This window comes from Petaurus breviceps, unplaced genomic scaffold (genome assembly GCF_028583685.1).
Source record: "Petaurus breviceps papuanus isolate PSGF00001 unplaced genomic scaffold, PetGlider_PUasm1.0 38, whole genome shotgun sequence".
Lineage (NCBI taxonomy): Eukaryota > Metazoa > Chordata > Mammalia > Diprotodontia > Petauridae > Petaurus > Petaurus breviceps.
In genome coordinates, this window is record NW_027186304.1 from 95,315,041 (window position 1) to 95,339,819 (window position 24,779).

Below are 24,779 nucleotides of genomic sequence, written 5' to 3' on the forward strand. Positions count from 1 at the left end.
TCTATTGTAGATACCAGCATCCCAGTCACTTAAGTTCACAACATTGGAGGTTTCCACAATGTAACAATGGATATACTCAGTTTTTCCAGTAGTAAGTTCACTTTCTGATCACTGGATATGGATCAAATCAATAATTTTTTTTTTTGCTTTTTTGGAGGAGGGAAGGCAATTGGGGTTGTGACTTGCCCAAGATCACACAGGTAGTAAGTGTTAAGTGTCTGAGGTCAATTGGAACTCAGGTCCTCCTAATTCCAGGGCTGGTGCTCTATTCACTGTGCCACCTAGCCGCCCCAAAATCAATAATTCTTAAGCACCCACTATGTGCCAGGCACTGTTAAGCACTGGAGATACAAGAAAAGCAAAAACAGTCTGCCTTCAAGGAATTCACAATCTAACAGAGGAAAGGAACAACATACACAAGCTATGTACAAAATACATACTGATCTCACTTTTAGGGTATGAGCATTTATAGTTGATCTAAAAACTGTGATTCTTAGCACTTTCTGCCCCTGTTCATTCTGCAGAAGCCCAAGGGGGCCCCATAAAATTGAGGCCCATTTTATATATATTTTTGCTCTGTGCACTGTTGTGACCAAAGTAGTCATCCCCAAGTGGCCAGCCTACTGGTGATGAGTGTCTCTGTACTTAGCTCCCATAAAGCAGACACAGTCTACTGCCAGGACCCCTCAAAGCCTTTCCAGCATGGTAGAAACTGCCAGACGTTGCCCTCCTCTGTCATAATCTTCAAGGAACCCTGTGTCACCTCCATGCCAAGATGAGGCAAGGGACTAGGATTTTAGAGAGGACAGATATCTTTTTAATACCCTTCTCTAATGCTTCATCCTTATATTAAGGTGACAGTGATTTCCTGAAGGTTATGCCAGGAAAACACAAGCTCTGGCAGGCCCTCCCAAAGCTGGAAACGTTTCAGGTATGGACCCAGTAACACAAAGTATGTCTGTTGCCTGAGGACAAATCGAACTAGATTTGGAGAGGCTCATCACACTGCTAGCAGCAGGCTGGTGAATTTATTAGCCAGTGTAATTCTTGAGGACCAGCTACTAGGTAAGGCCACAGAGGACCAGGGAATAAAGAACCCACACTGAAAATATCACAAATCCTTAAGGTATCAATGTATCCTTTAAATGTCAACTATCTTTTACTGAATTGTCAAATGAGTTAAACAGCTGGGAAGTCACTGATATGACCCTGATGCTATGAGTTCTGGACTAGGTTTTGGGCCATCTTTCAATCTCAGTTGACAAGACTGGATGTCAAGAGAAAAGTTAAGACACAAAATGATTTTAGATAAGAAAATTAATTGAGATGTCTAGATGGGTATGTATATATGGGTTAAGGTATATGTATATATGAGTAAAGGGAGATTTGATAAGTTGTGTGGACTGACTGCAAGTGGAGAGACAGTTAAGGGGAGGTTAGTCAGAGGCAGAATGTTTTTACAAAAATTCATAGGCATGTCATTAACATGCCTATGATGTGGAAAAGGATTGTATAAAACATTGAAAAATAAAAGCAATACAGTTTCATGGCTGAAAAGGTTACCCTGTGCTCTTAAATCCTATAATAGTGACCGCAGAATCTGGCAGAGTCCATCAAGCTGGAAAGATTTTGAGCAGAGGCCTACTGACAGACGGTGTTTCTACTAAATGCAGGGCAGAGCCAAAATGGCAGAGCAGAAGAAGTACATCCAATCTCCCCCCCCCCCAAAAAAAAAACCCACAAACTCTTTTCTTCCAAATAGATCTAGAAAATGCACTGGAGTGAATATTGATAGAGAAATACAAGACAAAGTCATATTAAGTCATTTTTCCCAACCCAGTTTTGCAAAGGGAAAACAGACAGGTCTGTAGATACCAAGAAAGGTTGCAGACCAGGACAGCATCACTTGAAGCACTTTAGTGCAAGGTAGAGGCTTTACACAAGGGCAAGAGGAGGTACCAGATCCATACCAAGGTGTTACAGGAATGGGAATTTAAGATCTTCCCTGCCCCTAGGACCTCTGATAGGCTTAAGTGACATTGAGAACCTTTCTTGATTTGAAAATATACTCTGCCCCCTGATAAGCTGATTGTAGTCATATGGAGCCTGTGGCGGGAGGCTTGTTTTTCAGGAACGCCCACGCATTGATACTTGGTGATTGGGCAGTGGGTCAAGAGGGTTGTGACATTCTCTGAGCCAGGAGAAGGCTATATATATATATATATATATATATATATGATGTGAGACCTTGTTTTGGAGCTCACTTTGAGAAGAGTTGTGTGATTTGGCCAGACAAGAGTCTGGGCAGCCACTGAGTCCCCCAGCTTCAAAAACCCAGATGTTGGTACTTCCCTCTCTGGTAACTTACTAGGTATGGATGTAATGGTCAGACAGTTGGAAGCCTGTCTGCTGATGTTTCTCTGTATTTGTTGTCTGCTTGTAACTTATTTGTATTCTCCAAAGTTCAGGGTGCTGACCTTTTTCCCCTGAACTAGGTAAATGGTATATGTTTGATCAAAGCAAGATTGTTAACCCATTTTGAGTTGGTTTCCTTTAGAAAAGCAGATCTAAGAACATGTGTTGGCAGCCACCCTGGGTATGCTAGGGTATGCTGCTACACAAGGTATCCCTAGCCTGATCCCAGGTACAGGGAACAGGTGTCATTAGAAAGCTTTGTTGTTTTCAGCTAAGTTCTAGGTCACAGATACAGAGTGGCCTAAGAAGATGCTCTGATTCCCCAAAGGTGGTATTCCAGGGTAAGAAGTGGTTGTAGGAACTAGGAATAAATTCAGAAGCAAGTAGCAGTGGTATGTCTCAGATCCTGTGAGTAAAGTGATGTCTCAGTTCCAGCTTCTAGCCCAATGTGAAGTCTACTGAGAAATAATCAAGGCAGGAATCTGAGACAAAGGAGAGTCTACAGTTCTGTCACTCTGAACTAGCAGAGCTTTCCAGATGGCTGATTGGTACTGAGTCTAGCAACAGTCCAATACTTCTCAGACCTAAACACAAATCAGGAACTTGAAAACTAGGAGGGCATCAAGAAAACTTTATCCTGGATCTGACCATAATAGGAGCACCGAAAGCTTGCAAGCCTCCAGCCTGATTTGTCTCTGACATCCTGGAATAACACTGTATAAGTCTCAATACCCAAGTCAGAAGCAGAAGAATTCAAAAGGACAAAATTTCAGGTTACATATTCTCTCCAGAAGAGTGCTGAACCTGTTCATAACGTCAAGTTTAAAGTCAGGAAGAAGTACGGAAGGATGAGAAAACAAAGAAACAAACAAAAAAGAATCCCATCATAAAAAAATCAACAACCCTATTATGGTGACGGGGAGGCTCAGGACACAAATCCAGAAAAAGATAATGACTCCAAAATAACTACAAACAAAGCCTAAAAGAAAAACACAGCTTGGGCAAAAAGTCCAATGAAAATTCCTAGAAGAACTAAAGAAAGAGGTCATTTTGTTTTTAAGTTTAAAATGTTTTTATAAACAAAATAAGAATAACAGGAAAAAAAACTGAAAAAGAAATGAAAACTATGGAAGAAAAAATTGGAGAGGAAATTAACAACTTGACACAAAAGGTACAAAACCTTCCCCAAGTAACAAACTGTTTGAAAATTAGAATGGAGTAATCAAAGGCCAATGATTCCATTAGACAACAGACTATGTATCTGTGACCTGGGGTCCAGACTAGATAAATTAAGGTTCAATACCAGGAGACTGGCTACTAGGTGATGAGTTTTTAGTCCACAAAAACTCAGGAAGGCCATCTACTAAGGCGCAGAGATATTACAAACTATAATCACAGCTTTTGGAAGTATGGAAGTGTATTTCAGAATTCTTATCTTTGCATTATCAGAGGAGGGGGAAGCACACAGTAAGAATTTGCCAAGCAAATTTATGATTACTGTGTGGTCTTTAACCTATTTAGGATAACAGATCATCTGATTTACTTCCATATGATCAATGAAAATGCTTGTTTCAAATGATCTTCATAGATTCACTATAGCACACTTGAAAGGTAATACAAGTTTTGAACCACAAGTTTGTGTCACTGTATATACTCAGAAGTAACAAAAAAAGGCTTTTTTTTAAAAGTCATACTCTTTACTAATTAGTACCAACTTACCACCACCACTGAGAGTTTCTTGCATTTTAATCCAATCTTCTTTTGAAAAGAGTACACAAAAAATGGAAAGGTAGCAGTTTTGAAATATCAAGTACAGTGAGACTATATGGAACTAGGCAGCCTAGCCACACTGAAAACACATTCTTTTATGAAAAGATGATCAAATTTCCCTACAAGATGGTTCTCAAAGGAATACCTCATTCAGGGATCATTTCAATCCTCTGATAGCAACAAAATGTAGTTACTAAAGTTATTAAGTGCCCTAAATGTGACACAAAATTCACACCCACTTGTAATTGATAGCAGAAGGGGTAATGTAACAGCAAGGCAGCATGGTATAGTGAAGGAAGTATTAAGATCTTGGTTTGAGTTCAGTTCTAATGTCCTTTGCAGTTCTAAACCTGGTCATCCTAGGAGTTCCTCTCAAACATTTGTGAACTACAGGACATTTTTAAGCCTCTGCCTCTGAGTCCTCATCCATAAAATGAGGTTCACTTTTTTTTTTTGCCTTTTTTGGAGGGCAATTGGGGTTAAGTGACTTGCCCAAAGTCACATGGCTAGTTTTTATGTTAAGTGTCTTGTGAGGCTGGATTTGAAGTCAGGTCCTTCTGACTCCAGGGCCGGTGCTCTATTCCCTGTGCCACCTACCCACCCCTCACACTCTTCACATAACAAAATTCACAGGACTATTATGAAAAAAGCACTTAGTTAAATCTTAAAGTGCCATGTAAGAGTGTGTTATTATTATAGAGTGATTCTTAACACCAAATTACTGCCTGATCAATTTGTGAGACACATTCCTTCTAAAGCCTATGCCAGAGTCAAAGACAGAAAGGTCCTATATACACATATATATGTATATAAAACATTCATAGCAGCACTGTGTTTGTGTATGTGTGTATGACAGCAAAAACCTGAAAATAAAATGGATATTCATAGATGGAAAAATGGCTTAACAAATTTGCACTATGCTATAAGAAATATGAAAAATTCAGAGGATAGGAAGGTTCGTGTGAATTAATATATATTTAAGTACGCAGAATCAAGAAAACAATATAGTGACGAAACATAGAAAACAAAATAAATAGAAAAAAGGAAAAAATAAAACTGAACACAGTAATAATGACCAAGCTTGAGTCTTAGAAAAAAAAATTTTTTTTCTCCTTATTTGCAGAAAAGTTAAAGACTAAGGCAGTAAAGAATATGCATTACCATCAGCATTGATGCTAATGCTGCACTCTAAGGATTGGGCTTTTTCAACTTCCCTAAAGGTAAAACCTCCTCTAAGTGCTATCTTCCCCTATTCAAATGTGAGCCCCTCAAAATCCATGACTGTCTCACATTACTATATATTACAAGACTTAGTTGGTGTTTTAGTTCTGATGAAGTGCCTTTCCTTTCATTTTTTTTTTTAAGTTTTAAGGAACAGATCCCTAGGGAGGGGCTGGGAGGAAAAGAAATCTATTAAAAAATGAAGGTACTGTAAAAAATGGTAACAAAAATACAGTAAAGGGGCAGCTTGGAGGCGCAGTGAGTAAAGCGCCGGCCCTGGAGTCAGGAGGACCCGAGTTAGGTTCTGGCCTCAGACACTTAACACCCAAACAAAAAAACTAGCCGTGTAACCTTAGGCAAGTTACTTAACCCCAACTGCCCTCCAGAAGGCAAAAAATAAATAAATATAAAAAGACAGTAAAAAAAAAAAAAGACAAAAACATGATGGAAAGCATGATATAAAAACAAAATATATCAATATACAATATGCCAGCTTTCTCCTATTTTCAAGACTATTTCTCAAGTTATCTCACATAATAAGCATCAAGATATATTCAAGCAAGGGGTGGCTAGGTGGTGCAGTGAATAGAGCACCAGCCCTGGAGTCAGGAGGACCTGTGTTCCTCAGACACTTGATACCCTTACTAGCTGTGTGACTTTGGGCAAGTCACTTAACCCCAATTGCCCTCCAAAAAGAAAAATAAAAGATATATTCAAGCATAGGCAAAGTTATTCAACTACCAATCACCCTTAAACTGTGTTGCATTCATTGAGAAAATAATTAAAAGCAACTTCAGACTACAAGCAATGTTCATCAATTCATCAGCAGCCTTTGACTAGGCTGTGGCAAGCTTGTATAAACAGGATAAAGATGATAAGCTATTAAAGGTGCTTTCATGTCCATATAGAAACACTGCTGCTAAAAATTAGAGTGAGCAGCTAGGTGGCAAAGTGAATAGAGCCCTTGGCTTGGAATCAGGAAGACTCATCTTTATGAGTTCAAATCTGGCCTCAGACAGTTATGTGACTCTGGGCAAATCACTTAACCATGTTCACTTCAGTTTCCTCATCTGTAAAATGAGCTGGAGAAGGAAATGGCAAACCACTCCAGTGCCTTTCTACCAAAAAACTCCTGACAAAAAGGGATCACAAAAAAGTCAGAAATTACTAAACAACAAATTAGAGTAGGCAGTAATAGTGCCACGATGGATACTGTTTCCATTTTAAGTGGCATCAAACACAGGCATGCCCTAACACCTCTTCTTTTAACTTTATCTACATAAACTTGCTGGTAGATGATTTTTATTCATATCTTCCTACTACAGCAAACAGAAAGAAAGTATTCTCTTTTATGACCTTAAAATGCAGCTGAAATGTGCTGGCTGGTTACTACCAAAAAGAGCCAACTGGAAGCATGTCACTTCCTATCCTTTACCACAAATACTACTAGCTCAGGTCTTTAAACTCATGGCTAGAAACCTGTCAATTGGTCTCTTTGCCTTCACACTTCATTCTAATCATTACATAAAAAGCCACCAGATCAATCCTTCCATTCTCCAGCATCATATCTTACAGTGACAGCCAGGAAGCTTGGGCAGGGGCAACTGGGGCTATGGGTTAGACATAATGGGGAATTGAAAACCAGGGTTTTTTCAATTTTTTTTCAAACGGAAAAATAAACAAGTCAGGTACTTGGTCCGACAAGGTCCTGTCAAGGTAACCTCTTCCACCAAGAAGGCTGAGAGACCACAATTAAAGGTGAAAGGAAGAAGGCAGAAATAGGAGGGTCCAAAGAGGTGACTTCAATGATGAGAGTCAGGCCCAGGATTGGTGGCTGGAGCCAGAAATGGCATCACCTGTAGAAGGTTTGGGGACAAATGAAGATAGCATGTAAGAGACTTGAGGAAAGTTCCAGTTTCTAAATACCCCCTGGAAAGGGAAAACAGAAAAACTACATCTGAGTTAGCAATTTCTAGCTGGTTCAGTAGAATGAAAGACAAAGAAATGGAAAAAGAAGAAGAGAATAAAGACAAGGATTAAGATTAGAATACCCACTGTAGTAAGAGCTCAGAAATTTGAGCTACAGTGTGCCTTGGAGATTATCAAAAACATCCTCTTTATTTTATAGATACAGAAACTGAGGTTCAGAGACGGTAGATAATCTGCTGAAATTCACATGGCTACTAACTGGATACTAAAGATGAAACTAGAACCCATATCTCTTGATTTTCAATCCAAAACTCTTCCAAGGATGACACTAGCTTAGGAATTAACTGGTGAACTCATCTGAAGAGTCCGGCTAGATGCAGAAAACTATGATCTCACAGATATAGTATGATCATAAATAAGTAATTTAGCAACTCTCTGAACATTAAGTTCCTAGAGCCAATAATACCTGCAACGACTACATTACAGGATTATTCCAAGGATGAAATAAAGGTAATATATGTGAAGGGTTTTGTAAGCCTTAAGGCACCACATAAACATCATCTGTTGTTATAACTAAAGCTGGTGACACAAAAATAAATGTCCTTAAGTGTCCTTAATATATATAATGTATAATATAACAAATGTAAATAAATCTCCAAAAATAAATGACCCTAAAATACAAAATATACATGTGGTAGAGGGAATAACACTGGTTTTCAGGAATTTTGAGTTAAGTTTAAAAATCATATGACCTTCCTATTTTCCTATATATAAAATGAGGTCATAATGTCCATATAACCTCCCAGAGTTGTTGTGAGGAAAGTACTTTGGAAACCTTAAAGTTTAGTAGAAATGTGATTTGTTATAGTATTTAATACTACAATTCTTAACCATATTATTAGTCAGTCAACGAGCATTTATTAGGCATCTTCTATGTACTAGGCAGTGTACAGTTGTAATAATCATTACCATAAAAAGTAACCAGCAAATACCAGGCAATCTTTTAAGTGCAAAATGAACTGTGTAGACAACAAACATAGCAGATATTCAGGAGAAGAATAAATCATTGAGAGCTGGGGCAGCTGGGGAAGGCAGCCCAGAGAAAATGGGATGTGAGCTGGGATTTGAAAGGAGGTTAGGATCTGAGAGGGATGGGGCAAGGAATTACATGTGAGGAAACTGTGGAGACACTGAAATTCATGTTGTGTTGGGAGACCAGTTTAGCAGAATCCCAGTGCAGAAGCAGATACCTGAGACACTTTGAGAGATAGTGGAGCCCCCCTCTCTAAAGTCTTTAAACAATGGTTGGAAGATCACTTGGTGCACATGATGAAGAAGGGATTCTTGTTTAGGTGACTAGATCAAATAGCCTCTGAGGCCCTTTACAACTCTGTAACTCTTGCTTACTTAATAAAATGCACATTCTCCATGCTAGAAATGCAAAGCCCTTCAGAACTGGCCCCAATCTACATTTCCGATCTTATCTCCTCTTACTAGCCCTCACATAGCCTATGTTCCAGTCAGACTGGACTATTTACTGTTCCCTGAACATGCCTTATCTCTTCCCACCTCCATAAATTTGTTCAAACCATTTGTTCCACTTGGAATAAGTCTACCACACTCATTGCATCTACTTCCACACCTGGCAAATTTTTCTCAACCCCCTTGCAAACCAGCTTCCAGCTGCAGGATTTGATTAAAATCGTCTCCTCTAAGGTTATCAATAATCTCTTAACTGCTAAATCTAATGACCTTTTCTCACTCTTCTTCCTCCTCTGAACTCTTAGTAGCATTTAACACTGATGACCTCACCCTCCCTACCACTTCTTGGAGATAGTCTTCTCCATCATTTTCTATGACAAGGCTCTCTCCTACTTCCTTTCCAACCTGTCTCATAGTTCCTTCTTAGTTGCCTCATTATCCATATCCTTCCCCTCAATCATAGGTGTTCCCCAACACTATGGCCTGGGCACTTTCTTCTTTCTCTACACCCTTTCTTAGTGATGACATCAGCTCCCACAGGTTCAATTATCTTTATGTATCTGATTCCCAAATCTATTTTGTTCTTTTTGACTCCATGACATTATTTGGGGTTTTCTTGGTAAAGATTCTGGAATGGTTTGCCATTTTCTTCTCCAGCTTATTTTACAGATGAGGAACTGAGGCAGACAGGGTTATGACTTGCCCAGGGTCACACATCTAGAAAGTGTCTGAAGCTGGATTTGAACTCCTGAGGATGAGTCTTCCTGATTCCAAGCCCAGTGGTCTATCCAGCCCTAATTTCTCTCCTGAGCACCAGTCCCACGTCACAACAGCTACCTCTTGGGCATTTCCACCTGGATGTCCTATAGGCATCACATACTCAACATGTTTAACAAAGAACTCATCACCTTTCTCCCGTTCCCCCCAACCCACTCCTCCTCTAAATGAGCCTATCTGCTTGTTACCTATTTCAGACTTAGATTCATTATTTCAGTATAATTCTTGATTCTTTCCTCCACCTCAAACTCACCTCTCATCAGTTGCCATATCTTGTTGATTCTACTTTTAGAACATCTCCCATCCATCCTCTTATCTCCAATCACAAGGCCACAACCACAGTTCAGACCCTTATCATCTGTAGCCCAGACAATTGCAAGTCTCCTAGTTAGTTTCACTATTTCTAGTCACTTTCCTCTTCAATCTACCTTCCAAACAGCTGGCAAAATCGTCTTCTTAAACCTTAATTTTGACAGTCATGCCCCTGCTTTAAAACAAAAGAAAGCAAAACAAAAAAGAGGTTCCCCACTGCCTCTAGGATAAAATATAAACTCTTCAGTTTAACACTTACAGCCCTTCACCATCTGGCTCAAACCAACGTTCCCAGGCTTTTTTTGTATTGCTCCTTTTCACACAATTCCTCCATGTTGACCTGCTTGTTGTTCTCCCAACTTGGCATCTCACCTCCCATTTCCATGTCCTCTGTCAGGCTCCATGTCACAGTTGGATTGTAGTGTCTTTTCACCCTAGCCTCTTAGAATCCACCTCAGGTGTTACTTCCCTTGGGAAGCTTGCTCCAACCCACCTAGTTTTTAATGTTCTCTCTCCCTCCTCAGATTATCTTGAATTTACTAATTTATCTATTTACATGGTGTAGCCTGAAGTAGACTGTAAGGTCCTTGAGAGCAGGGAGTGCTTTTCATTTGTCTTGTTATCTTTAGCACCTAGAACACTGTTTTTCACTTAATAAATGTTGTTGAATGAATGAAATGAACTTTTTCCCTCTCTTGATTTCTCATAATGTTAACTGTCCCTCAAGTCCTAGTTCAAATGCTACCCTCGCCATAAATGATTCTCTCCCTCCTCTGAATTCTTATGGCATTTTGTTCTACATCTAGTCATCGCTAGCCTTCTTGACTTTTGTCCTGCCACTGGACCTCAATGACCCTGGAAGAGAGTGAGGCTGATGACTATGCAACATTGCCTCACTTAAATCCAATTCACTAGAAAGTCAAGATATCACCCATCATCAACTATTTTACCCCAACATCACGATGTCATTGGTCCTCTTTGAAAATGGAGGATGAACAGAAACAACAGTATTTGGTTGTGCCACTTCTAGGTCAAGTAAGATATAAAACACTTTGTAAACGTTAAAGTGCTAGATAAATACTAGCAATTATTACCTGTTATTAGCACGCTCTAGTTCAATTCAACAAACATTTATGAAGCACCTACTACTATGTGCAGTAGGCCCCCTGGCCTCATGGATAGAGAGAACTGACCTCTTCAGGAAGACCTGGTTACAGTACCTTCTCAATGACCCAGACAACTAAGACTTTTAATAGCAGAGGACATGCTACTCTGTACTGATAGAGCGAGTTTCCTCACTGGAAACTACTATAAAAATGAAATCACAGGTTAAATTAAAAAAAAAAAGAAAAGAAAAACCTGTGCAAAGTGCAAGGCAAAATACTAGGAGCACAAAGATGAAAAATAATGTCGTTTGTGACCTTGAGGATCTTACATTTTACTGGGGAGGAGAATATACCAGGTAAGCATAGTATGCGATAGAATTTGAAGAGGTCAAAGGAGATTATGTATATCACCCTGCAAATGTTAAAGTTCTTCTATAAATATCAGTTATTATTATTCTTATTAAGACAAAATGAAGGAGCCACTAGGTGGCACAGTGAAAAGAGCACAGGCCCTAGAGTCAAGAGGACCTGAGTTCAAATCCCACCTCAGACACTTAAAAGTAAAACTAGCCGTATGACTTTAGGCAAGTCACTTAACCCCAACTTCCCTAAAGAAAAGAAGAAAAAAGAGACAAAATGAAAATTTGAGGCAGAAGATAACATTTACATCTGGGGGAAAGGATCAGAATTGAGGGAAGGCTTCTCTCACTAATCACATACTTACAATTATTCTTGTACTTGGTTTGTCCCTTGTCCTAACTTGTAAACCCCATTTTCAGAAAGGACTATGTTTTAGACATCTTTGTATTCTCAGATCCTCAGAGCATCTATTAGTGCTCTGCACAGATTACACTGTCAATAAATATTTGTTAAATGAATAAACAGACTATCGAGATTTAACATTTGAATGGTCAGCTAACAGGTCAATTCAGCTAAATTATTCATGAATACATTTTGCAACCGGCTCATGGTGTCGGGCCCATAATGAGATTCATTTATGAACAGATCATTAGCAGGTACTACCCACCCTAAGAACTTTTTAAGTTAATGTCAACTCTTCTGTTCTGTGTAGCATGTAATTTAGTACAGATCCATGGAAAAGTTCAAAGTTCTTTCCTTAGCAAAGAGCTCTAGTTGCAGGTACTCCAGCTGCCCAGCCTGTAAAGAAGTAGGCCTCTGGCAAGAGAAAACTGATACAATGGAGGGGAAGAGTAGGAAGGTGAAAGGGAATGAGTCAACCTTACTCTCATTGGATTTGGCTTAAGGAGGGAATAACATACACACTCAATTGGATGTCTTACCCTACAGGAAAGTAGGGGGGCAGGGGATAAGAGTGGACATAATAGAAGGAAGGGCAGATTAGGAGAGAGGGTAGTTAGGAGCAAACACTTTTGAAAAAGGACAATGACAAAGGAGAAAATAGAATAAATGGGGAGGGAGGGATAGGATGGAGGGAAATATAGTTAGTTTATCACAATATAACTACTATAGAAACGTTTTACATAACTACACATGTACAGCCTATATGGAATTGCTTGTCTTCCCAGTGGGGGTGAGTGAGGAGGGAAGAAGGGAAGGAAACTGGAAATCAAAGTTTTTAAAACAAGTACTAAAAATTGTTTTTTACATACAACCAGGAAATAACATATACAGGCAATAGGGTACAGAAGAAATTCATCTTGCCCTACAAGAAAGTAAGGGGGGAATGGAGGGCAGAAGAGAGAAGAGACTGGGGGAAGGGGTATTCAGTATGCTCGCTATCTTGGGGTGGGGAGTAGGGGAGAGACAGGGAGAAAATCTGTAACTCAAAATCTTGTGGAAATGAATGTTGAAAACTAAAAAATAAATTTAAAAATGTATAAAAAAAAAAAAAGAAAGAACAGACAAAAAAAAAAAGAAGTAGGCCTCTGGGCCTTTCTGTTTGGACAAAGAAAACAATTCTGGCTATTAAGTTTTCACAACAGAACTGCAACTCCCCCAACCCCTTCATGTCTAAAGTTTATCATCACTTTCACTGTGCTACCCTGTATCTACTACTGGGCAATTTAAACCATGAACTCACTTCAATCTAGCACCTGCCAGTCTCTGTACACACCTGATATTTGAGAGTTTAATCAATATGTTAACTACTCTTGGAGAGACAGTCAATGAAGAAACAATATTCCTAATTCAGATTTCCTATGGAACACAGCTTGGCAGAGGAACACCACTAACAATTCTATCATTCAGTCTTTCTGCTTTAACAATATCTGGAAGTAGGAAGATACATAGTTGCACAGGATACAGTGCACAGAAAGGTACAATAAGAGACATGTTGTGTAATCATACGTGTATTTTAATGCCAGAAAATTCCACTCTCCATGATATATAAAGTCACTTTTATGGCACACTATGCTTATGGCACACAAATGTCTTGTTATTTATCTAAATTCTCCCAATTCTATTTTTGTATTAAGTTAGAGCATAATAAAATGTAGCAATGAGCTACCCACTAGCCACCCGACCTCACTCCCAACACAATCATCAAAGACAGGTCTTCGCTGGTTATAATTTTATGTCCTCTATCTCCTTAAGCATTTTATACTTTTTTATAAACCAAGAAATGAAGATACACCATTTTTCCCAACAGCCCTTAAATAAGGACCCCCACCCTAAAAGCCCATTCAAGCTTAATTCAAGAAGAAGAAAAAAAGCTTGTCTTTAAAGACATGTGTCTCCTCCTCCCCTCCCCTTTCCAGAGAATGAAAACTATGTAACAACATTTCCTTTTTTGCCTTAGCTATCAAGGAACTCCTCATTCCAACAGTAGCAATCTAATAATTTATCTCAAGTGTCCATTAGCACCTATTCCCTCTGTTTCCTTTAGATGAGGGTTGCTTCATCTTTTTGTGTTGTGGACCCCTTCTCAGAATGTTTTTAAATAAATGAAGGAAACGCTAAATTTTATAAAGAGGTTAATGAAAATTTAAAAGGTGATTTTCATAAGAACTGAAGAAATCTAGACTCAGACTCCCAAGTTAAGAATCTCTGCTTAAACTTTCTAACCAGAACCTATGTTCTGTTCTTGGTGCTACATATTTTATTTTGCATTATGTTTGATCTGTAAGGTGACTCAAATCATTTTTGTAAAAGGTAGATATACATCTTAAATGAGTAAGATAAGTTAATCAGGTGAGAGACTGACTTGGTACATCTTATATTCTGGTAACAAAAATCATTTTCTTCTATTTTATTAGTAGGCCACCCGGGATAAAGGGTATCAAAATTCCCTGTCAGTAAATGAAAGACAAACAAGGTGTATGCCTCTTTTTCCAACAAATGTACTCCTGAAAAGCTGTATATAAACCAAATTTCTAGAAAAATGAATATTTTAAATAAACAGAATCCAGCAGTGAATCCTTTTGAAAAGTGATGAGCCTTTGAAATGCAAATCACCACCACCTAGTTTACTTGTTTTATATTTAGAGTTCAAAAATCTTTTACTTTATTATTAAAGGTATTACCTTTACCAATACAGGTCATAAGTCCTCTTAAATGAAGTAACAGTGGTGGTGGTTGTGGTGGTGATGGTGGTGGTGGAGGAAGAGGAAGAAGAAGAGAAGGAAGAGGAGGAAGGAGAGGAGGAAGAGGAGGAGGAGGAGGAGGAAGAAGAAGAAGAAGAAGGAATAACCCACATTTATAATACAGCACTTTAAGATTTACAAAGCACTTTGCTTACCTTGTGCAGTGAGAGTACTACAAATATAATCCCCATTTTACAGATGAGGAAATGTGACTCTTTTCTTATGAGTGACTTGCCCAAGTAACTTGGTAAGTCTGATTTCAAACCCATCCATCTTTCCACTACGCTCCCACTGTCCCTGAAATGAACAATATTCTCTGAACTGCTGTGGCAGAAAAATTCGTTACTTGATGGCCAGTTTTCTGATCTTCCTCTGCTCATTCCATCAACCAGCCCTCACTCAAAGCTTTTCCACACCTCTGCTGGCACAACTTTTGGTAATCTGGAGTTACTTCCATACAATAATGAAGTAAAATAGGACATTAGTAAAATACATTTTATTTTTAATTTAAATTTTCTTCTTTGGATTTTCTTAAAACTGAACACATAAGAACTGCCATTGTTCTTCTTGATATCTAAATTATGTTTAAATTTTTATGAAAAGTGAAAAGCAGACTTCTTATACTCTAGGATTCCCCCCCCCCCAAGGTGATGTTCTATGAGATAAGAAACACTTCTTTAAAAGATGTATCACCCCAAGGTTACTGGTTCTGTGGGACTCAGTTTAAAAGCAAATGGGAAAACCTAGAGCCACACTATCTAAAAAAACTTTCTAGGACAAGAAAGGTAATCAAAATGGTGCTCATGGTCTGGGTCATATAAAATACCTGTCCAAGAAAAAATGGCTCTAATTGACAGCTTTCAGGAAAATGTCTCACTAGTTTATTGAAGCCACTGCTCCTTTGCTACCGTTTAACAATTGTTTGCTTTGTGGATCTGACATTCTTCACAAGCATGAGAATTACATATGTTTTATGTTTACCTTTTCAGCTGAAAGTTTAAAAGAACAGATATGTTCATATGATTCCCTTGACTCCAAGACACATCTGTTCCAGAAAAGTTCAGTTAATAGCTATTGAGGTCTCTCACACACACACACACACACACACACTCACACACACACACACACACACACACACACACATACACAAACCCAGCAATAATGAAAAGTAATCATCCCTTGCTCAACAGTTTACCACTGCTACTCTCAAAACTTCTTGGCAACACATATCCATGCAATCGCTGTGTTATCCAATCCCATGCCTGAAAACTCTAGACAGTCAGTTGTGTAATAAATAAACCCCTTATCATCTGCTGAAGACATAAAAACCAAAATACTGGCCTCTGCTTCAGCGTAGAGGGGGCACTCTAGAAATTTCAACAACATGCACTTAGAAAAAAGGCTCATCTTTTAAAACTGCTAGTGTCCTCAGGCTGACCCTATTTTTTTTTTCTTCTGAAAAAAATTTCAGCAATGTTGCAGAAATAACTATGGTCCTTTTAAACACTGGTAGGGAAAAGGGAACCCCTAAAACTGCAAGCAACCTTACCATACGAAAGAAGAGCTCGTTTGTTTTTCCATGAAATGGGAACAGAGGAATATCCATCTAACAAGTGCCCACTACTAGAGACGCATCAACAACAGGTCCTAAAGCAGAAAGGCGATTGGTCCGATAAACATGGGAAGCTGCTGTTGCTGTTGCTGCTGCTGCTACTGCTAGCCTTCAATATCTCACAGACCCAACCCGAGATTGAAAACAACAGCACTCCCCCACCCCAGGGTATGGCACACAGACACACACACAGACACACGCGCGCGCGCAGACACACACACACACACACACACACACACACACACACACTCCCACTTCCCCTGAGTGGGAGAAATTCCACGACACCTCCCGGTGCTCCGCAAGGCGCATTCACCTGGTACCACCTCCTAGCCCACACAGGGAAGCTGGGCAAGCCTCAAGGAAAGGGGGACGGGGTGCAGCTGAGAAGCCTAAGCGGGGAAGGAGAAAGAGGGGCTGATAGCGTACCCAGTGGCTCACCCCTCCAAGCGGACGGGACCACACACATACATACATACACACACACACACTCGCGTGCACAGGCAGGACCCAGGAAGGTACCGGAGAGGCTCCAGTTGACACACCCCTCCGAGCCCCGCTGCTCACGGCCGGCCTCCAGTGCGCCCCGGCCAGGTGCCTCCCTCCCGCGCCCCAGTCCCCCGGCGCGGAGCGCTGAACGCACCTTTAGCGAGCCCCGGGTCGGGCCTTTCGGGGCCGCAGGGGGCACGAAGCGCTCCTCTACGTCCTCCTCCTCATCTTCCTCCACCACCTCGACGACCACCTCCTCGTCCTCCTCGTCCTCTTCGTCGTCGTCGTCCTCCTCCGGGCCCCCCCGGGGCTTCCCCTCCAACCTCCCGCGCCCCCTCCGCCGCCTCCCCCCTTCCTCCTCGCCGTCCTCCTCCTCCTCCTCCAGCAGCAGCAGCACCGGGGCGGGGACCGTGGCTGCGCCGGCGGCAGTGGGAGGGGGGGCGGCCCCGGACCCGGCTCCGGCTCCAGCTCCAGCTCGGCGAGGCGGGGGAGGGGGCCTCCAGCTCTCCCGGGCCGGGGCCAGGGGAGGCAGGCCGGGCAGAGCGACCTCCCTCGCTAGCGCCGGGCCCGTCGGCGGCTGCAGAGCTGCGCCCCCCCGGCGGCTCCCCAGGCTGGAGCGCTTGGCTAAACGCCGAGCCTGCATGCCTGGCGCAGGGGCTCCCGGCCGCAGTGCAAAGCGGGAGAGTTTGTCACCACCACCACCACCTCCTCCTCCTCTCCCTCCTCTTCCTCGCCCTCCTCCTCCTCCTCGGGCTCGGGCTGTCGCTCTAGGCGCAACCCGCCGGGGGTCGGGGCAACAAGGGGCCGCTGGGGCCACCTCCCAAGGCATGCAAGTGCCCGTGCTAAGGCGCTGGGCTTCAGCAGCGGCGGCGGCGGCGGCGGCGGCGCCTCTCCTCCGCCCGAGCCCGGCGGACCAGCCCGGGCAGGAGGCGGGCTGCCGGCTTCTCCTAGCGCCGGGCAGAGCCGCGGCAGCAGGCGGCGGCGGTGGGTGTGTGCGAGCGGTGGGCCGCCTCCGGCGCTGCCCGCGAGGAGCCACAGCCTGTATAGTCCGCCTCCGAGGGCTCCATGCAAGCGGCCCGAGCCGGCCGCTGCGCCTCGCCCGGGCCCTGCCCCAGCCGCCGGCTCCCGGGCCTATCGCTCCCCGCTCTCCGGCGGCGCTCGAGCTGTTTGTGTTGTGTGTTTTCCACCACCGCCCCCTCTCCCCTCCTCACTAGCCATTCCTCGCAGCCCAATAGTCCCTGTGCAACCAAAACCCGGACTGGATTATTTTCCCTCTCTCTCCCTACCAACCCTACACCAAATTCCTGCGCTTGGAGCAACAGGGGCAAACGCCGGCCAGTGGTCCCGTGGGAGAGTCGCCCTGTGTGCATTTATTTGACTCCCGCCAAGTCTGTCTCGTTTAAATGGAGGGATTTGCAATGAACCATGTTAATCATCTGAATGCCAGCAACACTTCCATTACAGATATTTATTTAAAATTAGTGGGAGGCTGTTTTGTACACATTTGAAGGGGGTGGGGGAGATGCCCTGATATGAGGGGAATCCAGATTTTCTTTTATATTCTGAAATACTACATTTTACTCTTCCAACCAATATAAGCAACAATGGTGTAGTGGAAAGATCACTGGCTTTGGAGTCAGAAGACCTGGTTTTAAATGCCACTTTCTAGCTGTGGGGATCTTAAACAAGTCACTTAAACTTCCCCTAGTCTCAGTTTCTGAATCTGTAGAATGCAGAATATGCATTATCTCTTTTATATAGGGTTATGGGGAAGGGGAGGTGGCAAATGAAAAAATATATTTATAAAAGGTTTTGCAAACTGTAAAGCTATATAAATGTGAATTATTATGTAGCCTTTTACATAATTCCTTAATTCAAAGTGTTCTATCTCCATCCCTTTACTCTAGACCACAAAGAGGCTTTAATTCTGACAGGTTTGTACAAAATTCCATGTACATTTGAGCAATTTTTTCTATACCTTGAATGATAGTTTTTCTACATACAACACAACACGTCTTCCCTATTTAAAAACACACACACACCAATAAAACCAACTCTTCCTTTAACCTTCCTTTTTCCACCCTGCCATTTTCATTTCTCTCTTCTTCTTCTGGCTCTACCTGCCACCCATTCACTCCTCAGTCCCTTGAATCCCAGATTTTAGCACTGTGCCTGGCACATAGTAGGCCCATAATAAATATTTATTGATTGTTGGGATTCTAACTTCTATCCTCACTGCTCAAACATCTCTCAAAAGTTACCAATAACTTACTTGCTAAGTCAGATGCAAAAAGATCTTGATAGCCTAGAGAATTAGGTTAAATCTTATATGATGAAATTTAATAAGGATGTATTATGTAAAGTCTTGCACTAAAGCTCAAGAAATCAATTTCACAAATATAAGATGGGAGGCAGAAGTTTGTCTGATAAGAAGGTGGGAGAGGGTGCTGCTGGCGGACTGAAAGTTTACTATGCAACAGTGTAATATGTTAGCTAAAAAGGCTAACTCAATCTGGGGTTGCATTAGGAAAAGGATAATATCAAGGACTAAATAAGTGACAGTCACACTATTCTCTGCTCAGGTCAGGCTATATCTGGAGTGTCCTATTCATTTCTAAGGACCACATTTTTTAAGAACATTAATAAGCTGAAGAACATCCAATGGAGGTCAATCAGAGCAGTGAAGGGTCAAGCAAAACAAATCAACACCACATTGGCCATGTCTGAGAATGCTTTCTCATTCTTCGCCTTTATTGCATCACCCCTCTGTCAAGAGAGTGGAGGAATGCTGCATCACTAGCCTTCTTTTTTCATTTACATTTTTATTTTTTGTTTTTTGGAGGGCAGTTGGGGTTAAGTGACTTGCCCAAAGTCACATGGCTAGTTTTTGTGTTGTCTGAGGCCGGATTTGAACTCAGGTTCTCCTGACTCCAGGGCTGGTGCTCTATTCACTGCACCACCTAGCCACCCCCAGTAGCCTTCTCAAGTCATAATTCTATCAGTTCTGAATCCTTTCAAGGGTTACATTATTATTGCTGTCATTGTATAAAAATTTATACATTGTATAAAGTTTCAAACTGTTCACTTGACTTCATTTCACTTTTATAAATTCATACAAATCTTTCCACCTTTTTAATATTACATATCTGTATGTATGTATATACATATATACACATGTGTGTGTATGTATGTATGAAGCAGTGTGGCATAATGGACAGGGGGCCAGCCCCAAACCTGGAGGATCTGGATTTAATCAAACCTTTCCCACATAGTGGCTACGTAACTGAACAAGTAACTTAACCTGTCAATACTCTGGGCAATTCTGTTGGCCTGCATTGGAAAAGTTTCCTCACCCAGAAGTTGTTCCCTATAGCAATGAAATTGCAGACCTAATCCTGTGTCTGTCATCTGTCTGTCTGTGTGTCTGTGTGTGTGTCTGTCTGTCTCTCTCTCTCTCTCTCCCTCCCTTAAAATGACTAGAATCAGGTCACCAAGCATTTATTAAAGTTCCTACTGTGTTCTGACACTGTGTCAAGCACTAGGGATACAAAAAAAAAGGCAAAAACCAGTCCCTGTCCTCAAGGAATTCACAATCTAATGGGGACAGGGGGAAGGGATACAAGATACAAATTAACAATATAAATAGGAGAAGCGTAGCTCATCTCACAAGGGAGGCACTAGTGTGAAGGAGGATTGGAAAAGGCTTCTTGCAGGAGGAAGAATTTTAGCAGAGCCTGGAGGGAAGCCAAAGAAGCTGGGATGTGGAAATAAGTAGGGAAAAAAATCCCAGGTAAGGTGAACAGGCAGTGAAAATGCACCAAGTTCCTTGATCATGTCTCTTGTTTGGTGGGCAGCAACGAGGCTAGCATCCCTGGATCATAGAGCATGTGGAGGGAAGTAAGTCCTCCAAAAATGGAGTAGGGTGTCTCAGGAAAAAGGTAGGTTCCCCTTCACTGGAGGTTTTCAAAGATTGAATGATCATTTGTTGGGCATGTTGTGTTGGGGACTCTTGGCGGGGGTGGAGGTGGGGGCGGGGGGAGTTGGGTTGAACTAGACAACTGTTGAGTTCCCTTTTAACTCCAGGAGTTAGTTTTCGAATTATCTGGAGCAGTTGATACTGTGGACCAACCCTCTCTTGATGGTCTTTCTCCTCCCCTCATTTCTGGAATACTGCTTTTTCCTAGTTTTCCTCCTATCTATCTGACCACTTTCTCTCAGTCTACTTTGTGGTTTCACCTTCCTCCTCCCAACTTGGAAGAATTCCACAATGCTATTTCCTTTTATAGACTATCTCCCTTGGTAATCTCATAAACTCTCATGACATAAAATTAGTTTCCTTATCTATGTGGATGATTCCCAAATCTCTCTCTCTAGACCTAACCTTTCTCTGCTGCTTCAGGTCCTGATTTTCAATTGCCTGCTGATTATTTCTACCACAATGACATATCAAACTTAACATATACAAAATAGAACTCATCTTCCTTCTAATTTTATTCATTCATCCATTTATTCAATAATTTACTAAACATCTCCTTTGCATCAGACATTGTGGTAGGTACTGAAAATATGAACACAAAAATTAAATAATCTCACCTTCATTCTCCTGATTATAAAGGCTAGAAACCTGGGAGACATCTTTAACTCTTCCCCATCCCTCATCCAATCATTTGATTCAACTTCCAATATCCCTGAGTTGCATTTTATTATCAAACATTTGATAAGTCTCTTCTTTTGACAATACATCTATCACATAATTTTCAGAGCCAGACTGGGATCAAAGAAGCCAAAGCCTTGCCCCAGGTACCGACATTCCAGAAGCCATACTTCCCCATCCAATCCCCAGTGGAACAGGTAGCTTGACTGCCCCCATCACACCCCCTCTGGAAAATGGCCTGAGAGAGTAGAATCCACTATAGGGCTGGAGTTTTAATAGTTTATATTCCTTTATATCCTTTCTTTCCCTTCCTCCTTGATTTATAGATAGGAGATACTCGCCTAACATTTGTTATTGTTGTTTTGATTGGTTTTCTTGGAGAATAATGGATGCTGGCAATTGCATGTTTTTGAGAGACTTTCCCATTCTAGATAGGGGCCTACACTCAAATCCTTGGATTTCCCACTCAATACTGTTGTTGCATTTCTGTTGTGTCCAACTCTTTGTGACCCTTTTGGAGTTTTCTTGACAAAGATACTGGAATGGTTTGACATTTCCTTCTCCAGCTCATTTTATAGATGAGGAAACTGAGGCAAGCAGGGTTAAGTGACTTGCCCAAGGTCACAGAGTTAGGAAGTGTCTGAAGCCAAATTTGAACTCAGTTCCCCCCAACTTGAGACCCAGCACTCTATCCACTGTGCCACCTAACTGTCCCAACTCTATACTATGACATCAATATTCCTATGATATCTGAGGGGAAGTCAGTGATTTTCCTTAACAATTCTGACTCCTATATCTCAATGAAAATTGGCATGAAGTTGGGTAGAACTTCATAGTGGCATGAGTAAGTTGATCAAATTCCTGGAAAATAGGAGGAAACCATCATATAATTTTATTTTTGCTTTTTGGAGGGCAATTGGGGTTAAGTGATTTGCCCAAGGTCACACGGCTAGTTTTTGTGTTAAGTGTCTGAGGCCGTATTCGAACTCAGGTCCTCCTGAGTCCAGGGCCAGTGCTCTATTCACTGTGCCACCTAGCCGCCCCCATATAATTTATTTTAAAACCATTAAGAAAAAAATTTTAAGGCCTTTAAAAAAAAAGATAGTTGGCCTGAATAGGCTATAAAACTTTGTCTTAGTAAACATGGGATTCAAAGCCAATTGAGTATTAATAGAGAAAGTAAGAGGGAATTGAGGGAGTCAATAGCTTGTTTCTAGGGTAAATTTCCCCTGATTAGAAGGAAATTGTTATGGATTAGAAGAATTTATAAAGAGGCAGCTTGATCTTTTCTTTTTCTGACCTGAAAAGAAAAAATGAAGAATGTAGGAACCATGGTCATGTAAGGAAAGGGTGAGCTTAGCTAGGAAAGTCCCTTTCAAGATAGGAACCATTAGCTAAATAGTGATAAATGGGTACAGTGAAATCTCAAGAAGGTGGAATTTCTTTTTTTGCAGGGGGCAAGGCAGGGCAATTAGGGTTAAGTGGCTTGCCCAAGGTCACATGGATAGTTAAATGTTAAGTGTCTGAGGCCAGATTTGAACAAAGGTCTTCGACTCCAGAGTTGGGGCTCTATTCATTGCACCACCTAGTCACCCCTTAATGCCTAGTATCCTAGTAAGTGAGAAAGAAAAGAAAAGATTTTCCTTACAGTGAAAGAGTTCAGGGGCTCAGAGTATTCGCCGCACCAAAAGGAAATTTGATGTGGGACTAGAGATTTCGAGGACTGTGAACAAGTACATATGTCATTTTCTAAAAGAAGGCAGAGGTGATACCTAGGGGTGGGATGAGGTGGAGGTAGAGGTGTGTGTAACTGGTGACAGTTTGGTGAGAGTACAGGTACAAGTAACTAGCTTAGTTTTCTGGCTCTTTGGGCTGGGGCTGAGGCTGACAGACCCCTTCAATGTCCACAGCTGTGGCCCAACCACCTGGGAAAAAGAGGCATCCTAAAAACTGACAGCTAGGGTCCTAGTCCCCCTTCCCCTAATAGGAAATAGTCCATGAAAGTCAGAGTAAAAGTAGGAAGGGAGACAGCTCCTCCACCCTAGCTATAATGGCTGTGTCTTCCTAGGAACACCACTCCTTCATCAATCCTCTTGTCTTTCCTTGAGAGTTTGTCCTTTACAGGTTTTCAAACTTTCCTGATGAAAATGGGAGAAAGAGAAAGGGTAGGTGTTGGTCAAGAGACTCAGGGATTCCAGGCTCCTATTTGGGTTTGGGCTTCCTCAGGCCTGGAAATTCTCTATCTCCTCTAAAAGAACTATGTGCTTATAGGAAGTGGTTAGCAGGGTGGAAGTAGGGTTAGACAGTAAAGTCAGGGCATAAATGAATTCAACCCTTGAGTCCCACATCCTTGGACTTACCTTACATTTTCCCAAAGGGCAGAGGTGAGGACCAGAGAATGCCTAGAAGAACTAAAGGGTTCCTCTCCTCATTTAACTGCCTATCCTGAGTCATGAGACTAGGGACTGCTGCAATGAAAGAGTTGGTACCCTCATGCCCATCCCCAAGGACTCCAAATTTCAATGTGACTGAAAGGATATTGGACCAAGAATCAGGAGATCTATGTTCTAGGCCCAGCACAGACATGAACTCTGGGTGACTGGTTTCCTCCTTTGTAAATGGAAGGTGTTGGATAGACTGAAAGGCCCTTCCAGTTCTAACAGTCTGAATCTGTTGGATTTGGATTCTAATTGACACCATTTAATTGCAAACATGTAGATCCTTTTGGAAGAGCAACTTGGCAGTATACAAAAGAAAATTAGTAAAGTTATCATATACATTGTCCCAGTAATTCCATTAATTCCATTGTTAAGAATGTGCATTAACTTTGATGTGAATGGATTATTGAGATAGCCTCCTGATTGGTCTTCTGCTTCCACTCTTTCTAATCCATTTTACATGTACTTCCTAAAGTAATATTCTTAAACTATAGCCCTGGAATTCATTCCTCATCAGAACCCTTTGCTCCTGGGGACTCTCACTCTGATTGGAAGGTAGAGTGAGAGAGCTCCTCCCAGAATCTCCATTCAAGGCCAGCCATCTCTTTAATTTCTGCCAAGCTTCATTCCTTTGTACATCTTCATAACAGCCCCATGTCAGGTACCTTCCCTTCCTGTCCTCCTCCCCTTTCCAATTTCCTCTCATGAATTATCTTCCCCCATTAGATTGTTAGCTCCTTGGGGGAAGGGATTTTCTTTTTTTCTTCTGTACTTAGTTATATCCCCATCACTTAGCACAGTGCTTAGCATAGTAGACCCTTAATATTTACTGATTGACATATTGACCATAGGTCTGATCATATCATTCCCCTGCTCAATAAGCTCCATTGGCTCCCTATTACTTCTAGGAACAAATATACATTCTTCTTTTGGATATTTGGAGCTATTCACAATCTTGTCCCAACTTACATTTCTACCATTACTCACCTTCAAAAGCTACATTCCCCAAACTGG

At 41.5% G+C, this 24,779-nt stretch overlaps 1 protein-coding gene across 2 annotated transcripts in view; it reads right to left on the minus strand.

The window, feature by feature from the left end:
• The window catches only part of ZNF704 (zinc finger protein 704), a 367,044-nt gene extending 349,468 nt beyond the window's left edge, over positions 1-17,576 (minus strand). Inside the window, exon 1 of one of the 2 annotated variants that reach the window (XM_069100169.1) lies at positions 16,828-17,576. In XM_069100169.1, coding sequence (XP_068956270.1) covers positions 16,828-17,502 — 675 coding nt within the window. In that variant the 5' untranslated portion in view covers positions 17,503-17,576. Of the gene's footprint in view, positions 1-16,124; positions 16,713-16,827 lie in introns of those variants that run through there. The other variant, XM_069100170.1, reaches the window with a different exon arrangement.
• Between the last annotated feature and the right edge of the window lie 7,203 nt (positions 17,577-24,779).